Source organism: Tursiops truncatus, chromosome 15, assembly GCF_011762595.2.
Source record: "Tursiops truncatus isolate mTurTru1 chromosome 15, mTurTru1.mat.Y, whole genome shotgun sequence".
NCBI lineage: Eukaryota > Metazoa > Chordata > Mammalia > Artiodactyla > Delphinidae > Tursiops > Tursiops truncatus.
This window is the reverse complement of record NC_047048.1, coordinates 4,872,694-4,891,134: the sequence shown is the minus strand read 5'-3', so window position 1 is coordinate 4,891,134 and position 18,441 is coordinate 4,872,694. Positions and strand designations below refer to the sequence as shown.

Below are 18,441 nucleotides of genomic sequence, written 5' to 3'. Positions count from 1 at the left end.
AGGAACTGAGCTTTCCCGGACACCAGCCTCCGGGTCGGAAAGGAGGTGGCCGCAGCCTGTCGTGGACTTGCACGGTTTCTGAGCGTTCGTGTCTCTCACCCGCCACCTTCCCTCCCTTGGGTTCCACAATGCCGATGTACCAGGTAAAGCCCTATCACGAGGGCAGTGGATCTCTCCGTGTAGAGCTTCCCACCTGCATGTACCGGCTCCCCAACGTGCACGGTAGGATCGCCAGCCCCGCGCCAGCAGCGAGCCACGTGCAGGTAGGAGCGCGCGGCCCTCTCCCCGGCCCCGCATCAGCCCAGTGCCAGGCGCCAAGGCTCTAGTCCCGCCGCCCGCCCGTCCAGTGCTCAGGCGCCCTGGCTCCACCGCGGCCCCGCCCCGCTGCCCTCTTGTTCAGTGCGCACGCGCTGCCGCCCTGGCCCTCAGTTGGAGGACTAGGGGCAGGGGTCCTTCCAGGCCCGGACCTTGGGACCCGAACTGTCGCGAACAAACCGTGGGGACCAGACACGATCGCCTACCCCACTCCAGCCTCACGCGCCCGCCGGCCTCCGAACGACCGTAAACTCAACTATTAAAATAGCTATCCATCTGGAATCTTTCTTTCGCTTATGACTACTTAAACTTTTATATGACGAAATTTTACCCACAGAAAAGCGAATAGCACGTAAATGCTCGTTTTGAGGAATTATAAAGCGAATCCCAGTGTCACCACCACTCAAGTTAACACGTTGTCAGCGCCCCACTTAAAACTACCCCCAAAGTTCCCAACTTCCACGGTCATTACGTCCTGCTTTTCTCTCTTATTTTGTCACCTGAGTATGCATCCCTAAACCACGTAGTCTTGGTGTAAGTGGAAGCATGCAGCGTGTGCCCTGCAATGTCTGGCTGCCTCTTCTAGATATGATTTGAAGAATCCCTTTGCTGCCATGAGAAAGCAAAGCGTTCGTCCTCTGCGGCCTGCTGCTCCTTGGCTTGACTGTGCCCCCAGGGCTTTATCCATCCCGCTGCTCACGGGCGTCGGCTGGTTTTGCATTTTAGGCTGTTATGAATTATTCTGCAGAATATTCTTGTACACGAGCAGGCATAGGGGATATACTAAGGGATGGGATCGCTGGCTCAGTGGGCTGGTCTGTCTTCAACTGGATTAGATTGCTTTCCAAAGCGGTCATCCCGGTTTATGCTCTCACCCGCAGTGCATACGAATTTCTGATGTTGGCACCCTCCCCAAAGCTGGTGGCTGTACAGTGGTATCCTAATGTAATTTAGTTCATATCTCCGAGACCGCTAAATCGGTCGAGCCCCTTTTCATGTTTATTAGGCATTTTGATTTCACCTCTTTTGTAAAGTACCTGCTCAACTTTGACTTTTTTTATTAATTGCAAATACACATTTTAATTTTCCAACTGGAGAGACTTTCTGTCCATTCTGGCTCAAGATGAGTGAATAGATAACGTTCGTGGCTTGTTTTCCCTGTCATCCTTTGTCTTAAGACCTTTCTGCCTCGATTGGAAGGGCGGTGGTTAGTTTAGTTTGAAACCAAATAACACAACTGTTGTCTCACTGTAGAGCTAAGGCAAAAACACAAGCATGGTCCAGTATCTCTTCACCTGGAGATTCCCATGCAGGCATGGTCTGGTGCCCCTCAACTGGACAGTCCCATGGAATCAAAAAGAAAACCCCAGAGTGGAGAGCATAACATCTCTTTTGAGACCAAGTCCCCCTTTCTTTTTTTTTTTTTTCTTTTAAGTCTGCTGCCTAACTACTTCCTTTGGGCATTTAACTGTGAACTTGCAACTTAGAAGATGATAACAGCAGATGATAACAATGTGGATAGATCATTAGAAATCTAGCATCTCCAGGAGAAATGAGAGCAACACAAAGAATAAAATGCTTCTAAAAAAAAAAGCTTCTAAATCCATGTAAAATAACAAATGGATAAACACAGCACGCCAAGTCACGGTCTCTCCTGAACAAGGAAAACAACAGGCCAGCATTAGAAGGTGTGGTAGGTAAAGCAGAACTTGAGTATCTTGCGTTCCTCAGATCGAGCTACTGGGTTCAGTCTTCAGGGGAGTGCTGACGGGTTTTGAATACAGTAGGTGCTTTGCCCCTGGTTGGGCAGGGACCCGACTGCCAGTTGTAGAAATGAGCAAAGTTGTACACAAAGAATGCACACATACAGTCTGGATTAAAAGATTGGAAGTATTACTCAGGAGGACTGATACTGAGTTAACATGAGGATATCACACAGGTGGCAGCCTTACCAGTCACACATTTTGCACACTTATTTCCAGTCAGCACCACACTGTTTAATTGGCACACTGAACTCTATCCTTCTTTGTCCCACCCAGATGGTAGTCATCTTGCATTTCTCTGCTGTTTGATCTCAAACAAGAGCAGCAGGTGAGGGGAGCTGAGATCGTGGAGATCCAGCTCTAGGGTAAATCGGCATTAACCAGCCGAGAGAAGGGGGAGGGGTGTTGCAGACAGAGGGAACCTGATGAGGAAAAGCCCTGTGGCAGGTTTAGGATCCAAAGAACAGCATGGCCAGAGCACAGAGCAATGGGGAGAATGATGGGAGAGGAGGTAAGCAGAGAACCATTCCTACAAGCTATTTATCAAGCTATTTATCTTAGGCTTTTTAGCCTAAGAGGTTGTTTTGATTTCTGGCTGCCATCGTAGGGATGGGTGGGGTGGAGGGGTGGACCAGAATGGATGCAAGGTGACCAGTGGAAGTAGGCCAGGTGAAAAATGGTGTCTTGGACTCAGGCATTGACCATGGAGGCATACTTACAAGTCATTGGATTCCAGAAAATTGACAACAGTTGGTGATGCATTGGCTCTGCGAAGAGGGCAGTGTTGTGAGTGACAAGGGGAGAAACAAAATGTTCCTTAAACTCACCAGCATACAAATGTGATCAGGCACTCTTCCAACACTCACACTGTATCATGAGTGCATGTTTATTTTTTATTATTTTTTAAAATAAATTTATTTTATTTTTGGCTGCGTTGGGTCTTCGTTGCTGCACGCGAGCTTTCTCTAGTTGCAGCGAGCGGTGGCTACTCTTCGTTGTGGTGCGCAGGCTTCTCATTGCGGTGGCTTCTCTTATTGCGGAGTACGGGCTCTAGATGCGCGGGCTTCAGTAGTTGCAGCGTGTAGGCTCAGTAGTTGTGGCGCACAGGCTTAGTTGCTCCGCGGCACGTGGGATCATCCCGGACCAGGGCTCAAACCCGTGTCCCCTGCATTGGCAGGCAGATTCTTAACCACTGTGCCACCAGGGGAGGCCACGAGTGCGTGTTTATAATAAACTCAAGGTCATTGCCTATTGACCCTTTTGTCTAGTCATGAGTGTCTTACTCATGCTTAACGTGTTCTTTGTTCTCTTGACTCAAATGGATTATCTTTTGTGAGAGCTTGTGAATCTGAAAATAGGTTGCACAGTGTGACTGCTGGGAGGTTTCTTGTTATTGCTTTTTAAAGTAAGTTGGGGGCTTCCCTCGTGGCGCAGTGGTTGAGAGTCCGCCTGCCGATGCAGGGGACGCGGGTTCGTGCCCCGGTCCAGGAAGATCCCACATGCCGCGGAGCGGCTGGGCCCGTGAGCCATGGCCACTGAGCCTGCGCGTCCAGAGCCTGTGCTCCGCAACGGGAGAGGCCACAGCAGTGGGAGGCCCGCGTACCGCAAAAAAATAAAAATAAAAAAATTAAGTTGGTAGGGACTTCCCTGGTGGCACAGTGGTTAAGAATCCGCCTGCCAATGCAGGGGACACGGGTTCAAGCCCTGGTCCAGAAAGATCCCACATGCCACAGAGCAGCTAGGCCTGTGCACCACAACTGCTGAGCCTGTGTGCCACAACTACTGAAGCCCGCGCACCTGGAGCCCTTGCTCCACAACAAGAGAAGCCACCACAGTGAGTAGCCCGTGTACCATGGTGAGGAGTAGCCCCCGCTCGCCGCAACTAGAGAAAGCCCATGCGCGGCCACGAAGACCCAACGCAGCCAAAAATAAATAAATTAAATAAACAATAAAGTAAGTCTGCAGAGATTTGAGATTTATTTCTCAGCAAATATTGGGTTGGCCAAAGAGTTCCATTACGGAACAACCCAGACAAACTTTTTGGCCAACCCAATGTTATTAGTTACTTATGGTATGCTAGTCCACTGTACCAGGCAAGAAAGATGCAGATTCAGTGAATGAAGGATGTGAATATTCCCTCTTTATGAAGTAATGCATTTCAGCAGTGAAAAAGTTCTAGATGATTCTAAGATAATGTGAGTGCCAGTATTGCCTAGAAAATGATTTGGGGAATGGATCATTTGACCCTCCCGGACATACCTCTAAGCCTAAGGACACTTTTCTCTTAACCTGTGTGTGCTCCCTTTTCCCTTCGATTAGTATGATTGATTACATCCTCATCGCCACCCCCAATCATCTTCTATTCATTTACGCAAAGTATTTTGAACTAGTTTGATAGAAAGAACAATTTGTGTTCGTCTTCTCTCCTTCTCTGTTCTTAAAGACTAAATCATCTGAAATAGGAGTCCTGCAATTTCTGAGTGGCTTTCAGGCACAACATTATTTGTTTTATAGCATTTGGGGATTGATTTGCAGGACCTATTGGACTGGAGCAAATGAGATGATTCTGCTAACTTCATTTTAATGTCTTCTGAAAGGTGGGAGGTTCGAACTAAGTGGAAGACAAGTGATCAAACAGACTGCTTTGATGTGAGAGGAAGTGAACGTTTTGATGTTGGTCTGTTTAGGAAGAGTCGGACCCATCTCTTCAAGCTCTTGAGTCCCGCCAAGATGATATTTTAAAACGCCTGTATGAATTGAAAGCTGCGGTCGATGGTCTCTCCAAGATGATTCAGACACCAGACGCGGACTTGGATGTAAGCAACATAATCCAAGCTGACGAGCCCGCTGCTTTATCGACCAGTGCATTGGACTTAAATTCCGTGCTTGGAAAGGTGAGTGCATCTAGAAAGCTAAGGAAGATCGGCGCGCTAGGTGGATATTAGTGCTGGAAAATTGTGCTGCTGGGATTAAAGCCTTGGTTTTCGAGTTTTCAAAGGTGGTGCAAAAGGACATTCCTCCTCTGATTGTGCCTTTGCACAGAACAGATTCATGAGCGTTGAGTGAAGCCAGGCAGGCTCTAATGCAGCTTCTGGATTTCTCAGACCCGGTAGAGAACGGGTGGGGGGGATCCTTAGGCAGAAGAGGGAGTCAAGAGTCCCTGCTTCCTGCTACTGCAGGCAGCTCCCGGCAGACTCCGAGCCCTGGAGAAATGGTCGTACACTCAGTGCTTCTCTGAGTTCAGCCAAGTCCACCCCGACTCTTTGAGAGTGGCCTGAATTTCAGAGCCTGGGCTGTCTAGGCGCAAAATCCCCACCGATCCTTTTGCAATTTGTTGCTAAAAGCCAGTCACAGTCTCATACCTCAGACGTATTTTGCTTAAATTCAGTTTGCTGTGTTAAAATTCAGTTGCATCAGCCACCTTTAATGTCAGTCTACAGGCTTCAGTTGATTTACAGGACAATCTGATAACGCAAAGAAAGAATATCTTGTTACAAGTGGGTGCAAGAGGGCTCGTCCCGAGAATCCCTGCTAGCACCCTCCCCCAGAATTGGTGATAGACAACGGTCCTGCTTAAAGACCTAACAAGCGGAGGCAGCATTGCCATGTCTCCCCCAGAGCTGTTTTTGGTAACGTCCATCCCTCTGCACTCATGTATCCCTTCATCCCCCAGTTCGTGTTTGCATGCGCCGGGGGCCCATGAGACCCCACTCAGCCAGTCCCCCAGGGAGCCAGTCTGCATAGGGGATGAGTCGGTGAGACAGCTGTGCCGGGTGTCCCAGCATGCCGGGGGGCCTCCCAGAGCACACGGTGCTTCAGATGAATCTTGACACCGCAGAAGGCACGGCATCAAGTAACACGATATGTTCAGAGAAATGCGGAGCATCCAGCATAGGTCCACATGAAGGGCATCGGTCAGGAGTGGCAAGACCAGAGGCCAGATTGTGGCCGGCTGTGGACAGAAAGCCACAGAGTTTGGCCTCTGTTGTATCATATGAGTTCATTAGTTATGAAGAGCGGATGTACAGAAATAAGATAGTCCGCATCTAAAGGAAGTGCGTGTTGCAAATCAACTATACTTCAATAAAATAAATTTTAAAAACAAAATAAAAAGGCAGTGTGTTTTGGCACTTTAATTCACACCTAGTTTTTTAAAATCTCCCTGAGCGAAGACCCTTTTCCAAGGGGTTCTTCATTGACACGTAACTCAAACAAATTGCTGTAGAAACTATATCCTGTCGGGCATTAGAAAGATTTAGTAAATGGAGTAATTACACGTGTGATTTTTTTTTTTTAACTTAGGGACAAATAGAGGTGTCAATCCTAACATGTTGTACTAATCTGAGTAGCGTCACCTTTTATTTATTGGGAGCAGCATTGCAGGGGTGGAGGGTTGGAGTTGGCTGCTGTCCCCTGCTTCCTACCGAGCCGAGCCCCCTTGGTAGCTTCCTTCCATCCCCAGCACTCACATCCTTGGCTGCAGGTCGGGTGACATTAGTACCTTCTTCCCGGGAGGTGACGATTCTTTAGAGAAGCCTGGTGGGGTTCTAAGCACAGCACCTGGTACAGTGTCAGCACTCGGGTTGCTGTTGGTGTCATCTGCTCTGTTGGGGTTTGCTCCCCAGGATTACGGGGCACTGAAGGACATCGTGATCAACGCCAACCCCGCCTCGCCACCCCTCTCCCTGCTCGTGCTGCACCGGCTGCTCTGTGACCACTACAAGGTCCTGTCCACTGTTCACACGCACTCAGCCGTCAAGAGTGTGCCGGCGAACCTCCTCAAGTGCTTCGGCGAGCAGACGAGGCAGCAGCCCCGTCACGAGTACCAGCTGGGTTTTACTCTGATTTGGAAGGACGGTAAGCGGAGGGGCTGCGTGACTAGGAGGCAATGGGGAATGGGAAAGGGGCGGCCTGCAGCTGCGCGGACTCCTCGGCTGCTTGCCGTCAAAGTCTAGAGAGCTTGTGGGGGCCCTACAAGAGGAGCAGGCACACCTTGGCCCGGAGGTGCTCTCCTTCCTCTGGGAAGGTGAAGGGCTCAACTGAGGGCAGTCTCCGAGGGAATCCTGTCTAACCGGCCAGGGCAGGGGAGTCACGGCTGTCACGGCCGTCTTGCCCTCACATTCCAAAACCCATCATTATGGGGACACTGACGTCCTCTTTTAATGGACATTATCCATTAAAGGGTGGCAGGATGTCATTTATTCGTTATCTCACTGGTGTGTGCACTTCTCCCGGTTAAGTTCCTACAGAGGGAATTGAGTTCATGTCCATCCATCGAGGCCTTACTGCCCTCAGCCACACGTGGAGAGCCAGGGTGAGGGCAGCAGGAGGTCCTGGCCTGGGAGATGGGACCCCTGGTCTCCAGGCCTCATGCCCAGGTCCTTAGGCACAGGGGTTGGAACAGATGGTCTGAGGTCCTTTCTAGCTTGAAAACTGTCATCATCAAATACCAGAAATGGTTACTTTATAACTTAAAGTTTGCACCGTTTAAACCTGCAGTTTAAACTTTCTTGAATACTACTAACCTTTTGGAGACCGACTAAAACTGCGATTTTCTTGAAAATACACTTTCCCTCGCCACCAGTTCGTGACCAACAGGGACTCCCCTTGCCACGCTCTACAAGCACTTCCTCCGGCGGTGCTGCTCTTGTTGACATTTCATGGAGTGCTTATTTCTTTTCAGTGCCGAAGACTCAGATGAAGTTCAGTGTCCAAACGATGTGTCCCATCGAAGGAGAAGGGAACATTGCACGCTTCCTGTTCTCTCTCTTTGGCCAGAAGCAGGATGCTGTGAATTTAACCCTCATAGATAGCTGGGTAGATATAGCGATTTTTCAGCTAAAAGAGGGAAGCAGTAAAGAAAAAGCCGCTGTGTTCCGCTCCATGAACTCTGCTCTCGGGAAGAGTCCCTGGCTCGTTGGGAATGAACTCACGGTGGCGGATGTCGTGCTGTGGTCCGTTCTCCAGCAGACAGGGAGCTGCAGTGGGACAGCGCCAGCCAACGTGCAGAAGTGGATGAGGGCCTGTGAAAACCTGGCCCCTTTTCACATGGCCCTCGAGCTCCTTCAGTGAGCCTCAGTCACTGATTTTAACGGGTTTAAATTTTAAGGATGGTGCTGTCTTGTGCCTATTATTGGTAAAGGGACTTGTACTAAAATCAAAGTCTCTATCTAGGCCAGTGGTTAAATATCAATAAATGCATCATATAATTAATTTGTGGTTTTCATTTTATTTAAAACCCAGCAACACTGTATGCAGTATACCGTGACGATTGCCAGCTACGTGCAGGCACACTGGGGTACAAATACGAACGTATCATGTCGCTGCCTTCAAGGAATGTAGACTTGGGGGGAAGCAAGTCTGTGAGGAAGGAGGGAGCCCGTGGGAACAGCGCAGCGTGGAGGGTAGGAAGGCCAGCAGCTGTCCACTTGGAACGGTGCAGCTCATGCGCGGGCCTGAGCTTGGGCAGCGATGGGTCCAGAGCACACTTAGGTTTCTGCAGTAGAACCTAGAGGAGGACTTGGTGGTCAACAGGCAGAGTTCAAGAGAGAAAGAACAGCTGAGGATGAGGCCTACACTTTCACTTTCAGAGACTGGATGGACGGTAATATTAAGTGAGAAGTCCAGGAAAAGGAGCGTGTGGGGTAGGAGGAAGGCAAGAACAGAACAGGCTTCGTTTCGAGCAGTCTCCGGTTCAAAATGCCAGCCTTAAAGGGTACTTTCACAGCCTCGCTTTAATACGTCTTATACAGGCTCACTAAATGCAATTAGAGTTATACCAGCCACACCCTAATAAAGACTGAAAATTTACATTCCAGTTGAGTATTTAGCTTAAAAAGTCCACTCTCATATCTACAGAGCCTATTGAGGCTACACGGGCACACCCCCATCTTTCAAGTCACCCTCTTAACCCCTTTGTCCTGAGAGAGGAGACTTAGCTGCTTCTTTAGTTCTTCAATTTCTTTTTCTTGCTCTAGTATCTTCATCTGTAGGGTGAGATTAACCTGTAAAGAGAGAAAATTTTATGCTCCGTTACAACGGCTTCTTCCTTTACTTTTAAACATACAGGCCTGCCTCTCTGCACACTTCCAATATGCGTGGATTCCAGTTCTCACAGCTTATTACGCGTCACCCAGCAACGTGGGTTAAGTGTCAGTTACCAAGGTATAGTGACTAATTGCCTTAGCACTTCAGTCCACGAAACACTATGTGACCCACCATACATGTCATAATCAGAAACAATCATCACTTCTTTCAACGGCTTTGCTGGTTGGTCACCGTGCACCTGTTAGTCGGTTCACACACGGGCAGTGTGTGGAGTTGTGCTGCCTCCTGTCTCCCAGTGATAAACCCACGTGACGTTTTTGAAAGAGGGAACTGGCCAACGAAGATGAAAGTACAGCAAAGTCATGAAAAGTGAGGATGCTAGAAGTGAATATCAAACGCACGGTGTTACAGACGAAAGAGCTGATCGTGGGAATGCTGATCCCGCCACCATCGGACGCCCTGAGCGAAGACCGCTTATCAACGTGAGCAGGAGAAGGATGAAGATGCCCCAAGAAAACTTCACATTAAAGAACTCTTGGGGACGGATCATAACGTCAAAAGTGCCGAAGGTAAAATGCCAGAAACTGACCCAAACTTAGCGAGGAGTATGACGAGTCACCAGGGCACAGAAAAGATGCTCACTCCGTGCCCTAGGTTACGGGACAAGATGGTGGGCATTATTCAAACTACTCTTGAAACACTTTCATTCTCAATTATAGTTTTATAATTTTTTTCATTTCCACAAACATCTGTAACTGATAATAAGAGAGTTTTAATGTTCTGACAAACATTTTTAAAGGTCATGGAACGACCGTAACTTTCCCCATTGATTATTAAGCTCCTTTTGTATGCTGTGAGCTCTGCGTGGTCATTGTCACAGTCCTGCACTACACAAAGTGCAAAGTGAGGGCCACCTGTCTATGCAAATTTATCTCTGCAGGTATGCACAGGTTACTTTATAAACAATTCTGCAAGAAGGAGAAATCCTTACCATTAACAACAAATAACTACGGTCTCTACTCTAGCTTCACAGGGAGTTAGAAAATTCTCTCCATACAAGGATATCAATTTAACAACCACATCTGCTATTTTCAGAGACTGAGAGAAAAGCACTACACCTACCCATTTACTGTTCAATCTACTAAAATTCACTGTTTTACTTGAACACAAATAAGCCTTAAACAAAAGACAAATCAACGAACCAGTTGCAAGTGGTTCCCCAACTCGTGTGCATCAGAACCGCTTCGAGGTTTGCAGAAGCACAGAGAGCAGCCCCTTCTCCCCCAGATGTCTCTTTTATAGGTCAGTGGGGGAAGCGGGGTGGGGGGTGGGGGTCTAAGAATTCTGTCGAGTTCATGGTGATTTTATGCTGCTGGTCTGGAGACCGCACTCTGGAACCGGTGCGTCCACCCACTGCTGCTCACACGCTGGGTATAAGTTACTCGGAGATCTCACTACAGTACAGGTCTGGGGGGGAGCCCCGGAGCCTGTGTTTCTAACAAGCTCCCAGGTAAGGCTGATGCCGCTGGTCGGAGGACCCACTTTGAGTAGCAAAGCACTAGAGAACCTGTGAATTTCTCTTTGAGTCAAGTTTTTTAAGTCTTAGAAAGTTTCTGTGTATACCTGGCACTGAAACGACACGTCAGGAAGGAGGAAGGGGATGGCTGCCTGGAGCAGGACCCCTCACAGGACAGAAAACCAGACTCCACACGGGGATGCTGAGATCTCAGGGTGGGTAAGGCGGTCTCAGCCACAGATGCTCCAGCTCCCCTGAGAAGCACTGCTGTCCTATATCCTTTGGTGTGTGTGCCGTTCTACTAGTAGATACTTGATAATAATTCATAAAAGGCCATATACCACAGTTGGAAAGGAAAACTAAAACCTTTTGACTTAGCAAGATGAGGCTCGAAACTGGAACCCATGTGACCATTTTCAGAGTAGACAGTTGGCAGTGGTCATCTAGCTTCCCTGACAAGTACGCCACTGGCAACTCTGAGAATGGGCTGAAATATTTTGTTTCCATAAACCTGACTCTAAGCTCAACTGCGCTTCGTGAAATGGGATTCACAATTTAAACAAATTCCATTTTAAGCTTCATATTTCCCCCAGTATTAAAAAAATCATACATACATTTCCAGAATTTTGGAAGAGTTCACTCTGCAGCAGCTGAACAGCAGACGGCCTCTGGGATGAGCTCTTTCTGGTTAAGTGCTGGATGTACTTGGCTTGGACGGGACACCTTTTACTGAGGGACTCGGGGATCTGTCCAGTTCTTAAACCCATTAAAACATGTGCTCGCTCCATTTCTGTCCCAAACGGCTGAAAGAGCTCCAGCAGGATAACACCCAAGCTATACATATCTGACTGAAAAAGGGGGGAAAACGGTCAATCAGTAGTGAAATACACAGAGTAACATTTCCATTCCCACCCACCTTCCTTTCAAAAGCGAGAGGATTTTCTACAGAAGGATGATCGACAGTCCCTACAACGGAGGGAACACAGCGGGCTGGCTCGTCCCTCACAGAGGCAGGTGTCTGCCAGCTGGATCTACTGTAGGTGATCTACAGACAGATGACTGTACTCTTGCAATCCCCAGCTCTAACACCAAAAAGGGGCATCCAGGGGCACGAAGGACTGAGGGCCAGGCGAGGGGCAGGGGTGATCCCGGCCACCCAGAGCGGTCACTACCATACAACTGACTCCACGGCTCCTTGAAAACCCAGGCCAGGTATAGCCTGAGAGAGACATGAGAGGTCACCGAGGGTCCCTGCGGCCTACCCCGGTCCCACCTCTGCCTCCGCTAAGAGTTAGGCATTCTTGGTAAAGTTTTAGCAAACTCTGCATAAAACCTGTCACTTTTCCTAAAAACAGTCTTTTAGGAAGGTGTTTACTACATAGGATTTTCGGAGCTGCCATGGTTTTTCTGGCAGCTCTTTCCCAATCACTAAAAAGTTGAATGATTCATCAAAAGGAAGAAAATTTACTAGGCTGTTATTTTGAGAAAAGAATTTACTTTAACATTCCTTCGAGGAACGAGCTGGATTAAAACTTTTCCGCATCTTCATTCAGCCTCAGAGGGAAGCAGGTGGCACACTTGTCGGGGGCACTGATGTACATAAGCTTGAAGGCAGAATGAACGGCTGAAAACAGACTCTGGTGAATCCTGCCTTCCTGAGGGAAGGTGGTATCTTAAAGGGAAAGCTCATTGCAAAAATTATTTTGTGACAACCACGGATTTGGAAACAGTAAAATAGCCTAAAAAAGTCAGATTCAGTTGAAAAGTGAGGCTTCGCACTATGGTAGTTTGATGTAAGAGATAACCTACCACACTCCGCTATTTCCAAATCACTTCGACGTCAGACCTTCCACTGCATTTACTGTACTTTTTGTTACTTACGACTGCAGGGTAAGTCCACTGAAAGGGTAGAAGGTGACAAACACTACCTTGGCATCATACTCGGATCCCTCCAACTGTTCAGGGGAAGCATACAGGCAAGTGCCCACTCTGGAGGTATGTGTGGGTGTCCCTGTAATTTGAAAAGCCAGAGATTAAGCATGGCAGGGTTAAAGACCCCTGACTGAGCAGGGCATTGCAGCTCCCAAGGAAATGATAGTTGCTTTTTTTTTAAAATCTCACCTTTGCTGTTAAGTCTTTCTGATTCTCTTTAAATACTGACAGTGTTCAACCATGTCTCTCTCTCTCTTTTTTAATGCAAAACCAAACAAAAACAATCACCAAAACAAACTTACTCTTTCCATTTCCATTGGCCCAGTCTGTGTTCTGTATGATGTCTGCACAGGCCAGGCCAAAGTCTCCTATTTTTACTTGCTGATTGGGGCCATGAAGAAAAATATTTCTGGGCTGGAAACAAACAGAACAGGTCAACCCCACGGTGTTCTGGAATGAACAGTGAAAACATGTAGATGCTGAGAGTTTTCAACTCAGAAGCCAACAGCCCCTCAAGAATTAAAAATGAGAGCAGTGGTTCTCAAACTCGGCCGCACATCAGCATCACCGGAGGAACTTTACACAAATCTCAGCGGCCAAGCCACTCCCCAGACGGATTAAATCAGATTTCCTGGAGGTGGACACAGGCGTCGACATTACCTAAAGTCCCCAGCTTATTCCACTAATGTAGAGCGTGCTTGTGCACAAGTGCATTTCAGCCCTGACGGGACCTCAGAGGCACCAAGAAGGTTTTAATAACTACTATCCTCTCAACAAGTCAAAGACTTTGATTATTATTATTTTTAATGAAAACACGGATGTTTTTTAAAGCTCCCAGATGATCTAACATGTTAGCCAGGGTTGGGGACGGCCAGGCCACACTCTAAAGGTACACATTGCACTCTATTGAAGCAGTCATCACAGACCCAACACATTTCCCGACGGAAGTACCCCCAGACCAGTGGAAAATGCACCTCTGTTGGAGGCGGGGTGGAATTCCATTAAAAACTAGAAAGCGTTTAACTTAAAAGTTAGGTCTTCTTAATGTAAATGTTTTGTTTGTATAAATCCCCTTATTTTAGCGTTGTCAGGTTTTTCTAACAGTAGCTGAATGGGAAGAGAAAACAGAAACAATCTTAGGTGCAAGATGATAATCTGGCTACGCTTTTGTGACTAAGTAGAAAGTCCTGGAAACTGTGCTCCTGTAGCTGGCACTGTAGATACAGGAACAACATGTGAAAAAGTTTGGTTCTGATATAAAAATGCATCATCATCTTCACGGATACCATTCTCAACAGTTCTAGAACTGAATGGAAAGAATCATAAAGAGACTGAGACTGACCAATTCTGTACCGCGTTTGCCCTGAATTCCTAAGTCCCCCCTCGAAGTTGTACTCATGGGAAACATAACCGAGAGAGGCAGCAGGGGGCTGGTGGCTGACGGGGCCCGGGCCCCGGGAGAGGGCGCGGTGGCGTCACTCCACACCGGGCTCTGCGAGGCCATCCTGAGGGAGGGCAGCACCGCACTCCGGGCTCTGCTTAGAAGCCACCTGTCAACCAGCCCACGGCCGCTCTGGCCAACTCCACCAGCTACAGATCACTGCCGAGCCAGGTACCCGCGTTCTCCTCGCAGTCACTTTGAGAAAAAAAAAACGTGATGCTTCAGAAGGAACGCCACCTGATTCTTGAGGACTCACTACACCTGGCTGCCTTCACCGTGCCCGAGGCTGGATGGTCCACGCTGAGCACACCGCACACCCAAAGCCGTGTTCTGCTGAGTCTGTGACGACTCCTTCCAGGGATCACAGGGGCACTGACTGAGCAGAGACTGGGGCTCGCTTGGTTGGAAGAACATTAATGTCATCCTCTCAGATGTGCCAGTGCTGATTATGTCTGTGTGCTGGAATTATTTCTCCCTTTTTTACATATAGTTTTTCATTTTCTGAATTTTTATACAGTAATTATTACCCTTATAACTTAAATTTTTTTCAGAAAGTCACCCTCTGCCCTTATCTTGCAGTCGTGCTGTAAAGGCGTGTGTGTGTGTGTGTGTGTGTGTAAAGAACTCGTATAAACAGCTCTGCTAATCATAGACAGAATACAAGCAGCATTAACTGTGAAACCCTAAACGTGCAGGTTATACTACCGATGCTATGACTTTGGCAAAGGCTTAAAAAGCAAAACCTACTTGTCAATGACTCTCTGGGCCAATTTAAGGACCAAGGGACTTGATAGCAATTACCATTAATTTTACACAATGAGCTCTTCACAAGAATCAACTTTCGAAGCTTTAAGTAAATTATATCTGCTGCCTTGGTAAATCTGCATGTATGTAAAATACAGATTTTTATAATATCAATCTAAAATTGACTGGTTTGGGGTAATTTAAAACGCAAAAGGAGAATTTCAGTGCACATAACAGAGAAATACTGAACCAAAGAGATGCTAAATACAATTATTTCCTTTGAAATAGCAAGCTAACACAATTATTCTAACTATATCGGGCTCCTTGTAATGTATTTTTTACCCCCAAAGCAGACGCAGTCCATCATCCCCATCCTGGCTGCGGAATACCGCAAGGCACAGAGTTTGCTTTGTTTGTTAGAACATGAAGTAGACCCAGAAGTAAGGTAAGTTAACTCAACAGGTGACTTTCTAAATGAGGACACACACAATCTGTGTTCCTTTCCCGATCATGTCTGGACTCATCCATTCTCCATGGGTGATGGACTACAGGTTACCACGTTTGGAATAAACCAATTTCCTTACTGACTAGATGAGATCCTCTGAAAACCGGAAATAATACAGGAACACAAATCAGTCAGCCCACTTAAAGCATCGTAAGTATTAAGCGCTCAGCAATGGTGTTGTGGAAAATTAAGTCCTGGTCACAGCCCTCAGGGAGTTTAACAACCTAAGTTAGATACGAAAAATAAGAAAATGGGAAGAGGCAAGGGATTTTCTTGGAAAGAAGTTCATCTTGCTTCCCAGTATACCTTCACCGCCTAAACCAATGCTGACACTTCCTAAGTGCCCAATAAATATCATCTGAATGAATGGGAGAAGTACATGGTATAAAAGAGAGTCGAGCCCCAAATCCTTACCACGCTCTGGAAGGGCGCCCCACCCCATCTTGCTCTCACCCTGCCCCCGAGCCCCACTCCAGCTCTGCAGGTCCTCCCAGGACTGGACCATCATGTTCCCCCTCCCCACAGGATTCCTCAGTACACCCTTCCCACCCTTTCTCGCCCTGGGTGGGGCCTGCAGACCTCTTTGCCCACTGGCCTGTTTACTTAGCTCTTTCGGATTAATGCTTCCACACCTGACTGTAAGCTCTGCAGTGTGGGAACTCTGCTGTTTCCCCACACCCCTGGTGCAGGGCTTACACTAAATCAACAGGTGAACTGAAAAGTCATCTTCTAATCCCAGTGGAGCGGTCAGATGCTCATAAGAGACCTTCCCTTTTCTCTGCCACAATCAAGGAATTTTGGAGGCAATCCTGAGAGATTTCAGGAAAGGAGATGAGGGCCGAGTTGTCAAACTCTCACTCCGCCTGCGCTGGGGAGGGACTGACGATAAACTCCAGCTGCAGCCCCTGCCATCCACACACACGAGTGAGAAGGCCAGGTAGAGGAGCGGGTGCGGGGCCACCAGGGACTGAGTCAGCGGGCGTTCTGCCCCTTCACGGCTCACTTCTGTGGGAATTCCGGATCACACTCGAGTCCGCACAATTTTACTGAATGGCTGCTAACTCAGCACAGCCCTGAGGGGCTGTGGACACAGAGCTAACTGAGATGCAACCTGGAAGAGGCCACCGTCCCAGCAGGAGTAACAAAGCTGACATGAGCTGCGATAGGAAGCTGGGCCCCTCCGTGCTGTGATGCATACCACCCTGTCCCCGCAAGACGCTGGGATACCCCAAGAAATTAAACAGCAATGCAGATTCTCAAACACTTCTCTAGAGTAATTACGGGGGATTATCTTAAATAAATGTTGCCTGCTTAAGCAGTAGCTCTCCGCGTCGAGCCATTCCCACTGTGAACTGAGTGCTATCTGCCATCAGTACCTATTCCAGAGACACAAGAGGCCTCACCACGCGCCACCTGATGCTCCTGCACTGGCCCATCACCTCTGCCATGCGGACGAAGCCGGGGAACAGAATCCAAAGGGTCCTGACAGACATCCAGAACAACACAGTCCTGTGTCTCCGCATTCTGTGCGAACACGGGGCCCAGGTGAATGCGCGAGCGGACAGCAGCAACGGGCACTCCCGGCTCCGCCTGGCCATCACGTACGGGACCTACCCGGTTCTCTCCATCCTGGCCCACAACGGTGCCCAGGTCAACGCCATAAACGAGTCCAGCATGACACCCCTGCACATGGCTGCAGATATACTAAATAAGCAGGTGATAGAAACGCTCTCTGCCCACGGGGCAAACGTCAACTGCGCCGTCTCCTCCACAGGCAACACGGCCCTGAAGCTGGCGGTGTGCACCACATCAAGCAACGCGGCCGGCTGCTGGCCGCGGGCCTGAGCTGCATCCGCCTGCTGCTCGTTCACGGAGCCCAGGTGAATACGCAGGACCGTGAAGGTCAAGCCGCGAGCCACGAGGTGTTTTGGAGGCAGAGAGGCAATAATCTCTTGCTCGAATTTGAAGCCAATGTTAACATATTAACAAGAAATGGGGAATCTCTGATATATATGTACCTTCCAGCGCGGTTCCAATATAAGAGACGCAGCACTTCTCACCAGGCTGCTTTACCACTCTTATCCTTTGAGACTGACCAATGACCAAGGAATTCTACCTGCAGGAATCATGCTCCCAGAATTCCACCTCCTAAGGGAAACCGTAATAAAGTTATCCCAAAAACCCTTATCCCTAGAGGACAACTGTAAAAGAAATGTCAGAAATATTTGTGGGGAGAAACAAAAACAGCACTTGAAGCGACTTCTCCCAGCGAAGATCTGGAATTCTGTATCTGGTTATTATGGTTTAGCTCACCTCCTGAAATAAGATCTCAAAGTTGCACAGAGCCACAGAACTTCAGTAACTCACATCGCATTTTCTGGCTAGACGTGTACCCAGAAAATACTTAACCCATTACCTTATACATCCCAAATGTACAAACGACTGGTTCTTAAACCTTTTTCAAAAAATAAAATGATTTGCACATTAACTTTTTCTTCCTAAATAGTCTTTTAAATGCATTTTCCATGATTTAATTTTTGCCCCAAAAGTAAGTAAATTAATTTAGAACTCTCAGCCAAAGAAGTAAATACATTTGCTCTCTCTCGCTCTCTCTTTTTTTCTGGTCATACCGCACGGCTTGCGGGATCTTAGTTCCCTAACCAGCGACTGAACCCGCACCCCCAGCAGTGAAAGCTTGGAGTCCCAACTACTGGACCGCCAGGGAATTCCCTATTGTCTCTCTTTCTTGATAGTCTTTTATAAAAATTGGAATAGTCATTACAGATTTTTAAAACACCAGAAAAAAATTTCCCAAGTTAAATTTCCCATGTTAAATTTCTTTTAAGAGGGATAATTACAGAAACAGATTTTACCTCTAAGGCAGAAATGAGTATTTTTGTCAGCATGAAATACATTTAGCATCATCAGTTATATTAGTACTCAGAGCACACTTACTACCTGAAAACAGCTAGAATTTTCGAATGCCCAAAGATTACTCCTTTTAAATTCAATCTAAAGTTTTCACATTCTAGACCTATGGAACAATGATTTATACAATATAAAGGTAATGATAACCTCCGAGGTAAATAAACTAGGGTACATGATCTCATTTAATTCAATAATCCAATACCCAAGTCATCCCTGTAAGCAGCTGTCAATGATTTAATCTTCCCCACTT

At 47.6% G+C, this 18,441-nt stretch overlaps 3 protein-coding genes across 10 annotated transcripts in view; 2 read left to right on the top strand and 1 right to left on the bottom strand.

Moving 5' to 3' along the window:
• The first annotated feature begins 12 nt into the window (after positions 1-12).
• On the top strand, positions 13-8,291 carry AIMP2 (aminoacyl tRNA synthetase complex interacting multifunctional protein 2). 2 transcript variants are annotated; one of them, XM_019930712.3, is made up of 4 exons: positions 13-143; positions 4,766-4,972; positions 6,704-6,935; positions 7,762-8,291. In XM_019930712.3, the coding sequence occupies exons 1-4, from the start codon at positions 129-131 to the stop codon at positions 8,148-8,150; spliced, it is 843 nt and encodes a 280-aa protein (XP_019786271.1). In that variant the 5' UTR covers positions 13-128; the 3' UTR covers positions 8,151-8,291. The 2 variants fall into 2 exon arrangements, with proteins under 2 accessions (XP_019786271.1, XP_004317338.1); XM_004317290.4 differs by having other exon boundaries at positions 13-263.
• A 503-nt stretch (positions 8,292-8,794) lies between these two features.
• The window catches only part of EIF2AK1 (eukaryotic translation initiation factor 2 alpha kinase 1), a 30,146-nt gene continuing 20,499 nt past the window's right edge, over positions 8,795-18,441 (bottom strand). For 4 of the 7 annotated variants that reach the window (XM_073791894.1, XM_019930700.3, XM_019930701.3 and 1 more), the window contains 4 exons: positions 12,876-12,987; positions 12,570-12,652; positions 11,256-11,489; positions 8,795-9,082 (listed from right to left, as the gene is read on the bottom strand). In XM_073791894.1, coding sequence (XP_073647995.1) covers positions 8,972-9,082; positions 11,256-11,489; positions 12,570-12,652; positions 12,876-12,987 — 540 coding nt within the window. In that variant the 3' untranslated portion in view covers positions 8,795-8,971. Of the gene's footprint in view, positions 9,083-11,255; positions 12,653-12,875; positions 12,988-18,441 lie in introns of those variants that run through there. The other 3 variants (XR_002175469.3, XM_073791896.1, XM_073791895.1) reach the window with 3 other exon arrangements.
• ANKRD61 (ankyrin repeat domain 61) lies at positions 13,000-17,876 on the top strand. Its single transcript, XM_004317291.2, is given in 6 exon segments — positions 13,000-14,121; positions 14,124-14,185; positions 15,109-15,203; positions 16,649-17,079; positions 17,082-17,284; positions 17,286-17,876. Coding segments are annotated over 6 exon segments (1,245 nt in total). The 5' UTR covers positions 13,000-13,970; the 3' UTR covers positions 17,589-17,876.

Excerpts from the sequence above, each read along its gene's own strand:
- AIMP2 (XM_004317290.4), top strand. The coding sequence starts at position 129 with ATGCCGATGTACCAGGTAAAGCCCTATCACGAGGGCAGTGGATCTCTC. Across the intron at positions 264-4,765 it reads CAGCAGCGAGCCACGTGCAG|GAAGAGTCGGACCCATCTCT; the intron begins GTAGGAGCGCGC and ends TGGTCTGTTTAG. Across the intron at positions 6,936-7,761 it reads TACTCTGATTTGGAAGGACG|TGCCGAAGACTCAGATGAAG; the intron begins GTAAGCGGAGGG and ends ATTTCTTTTCAG.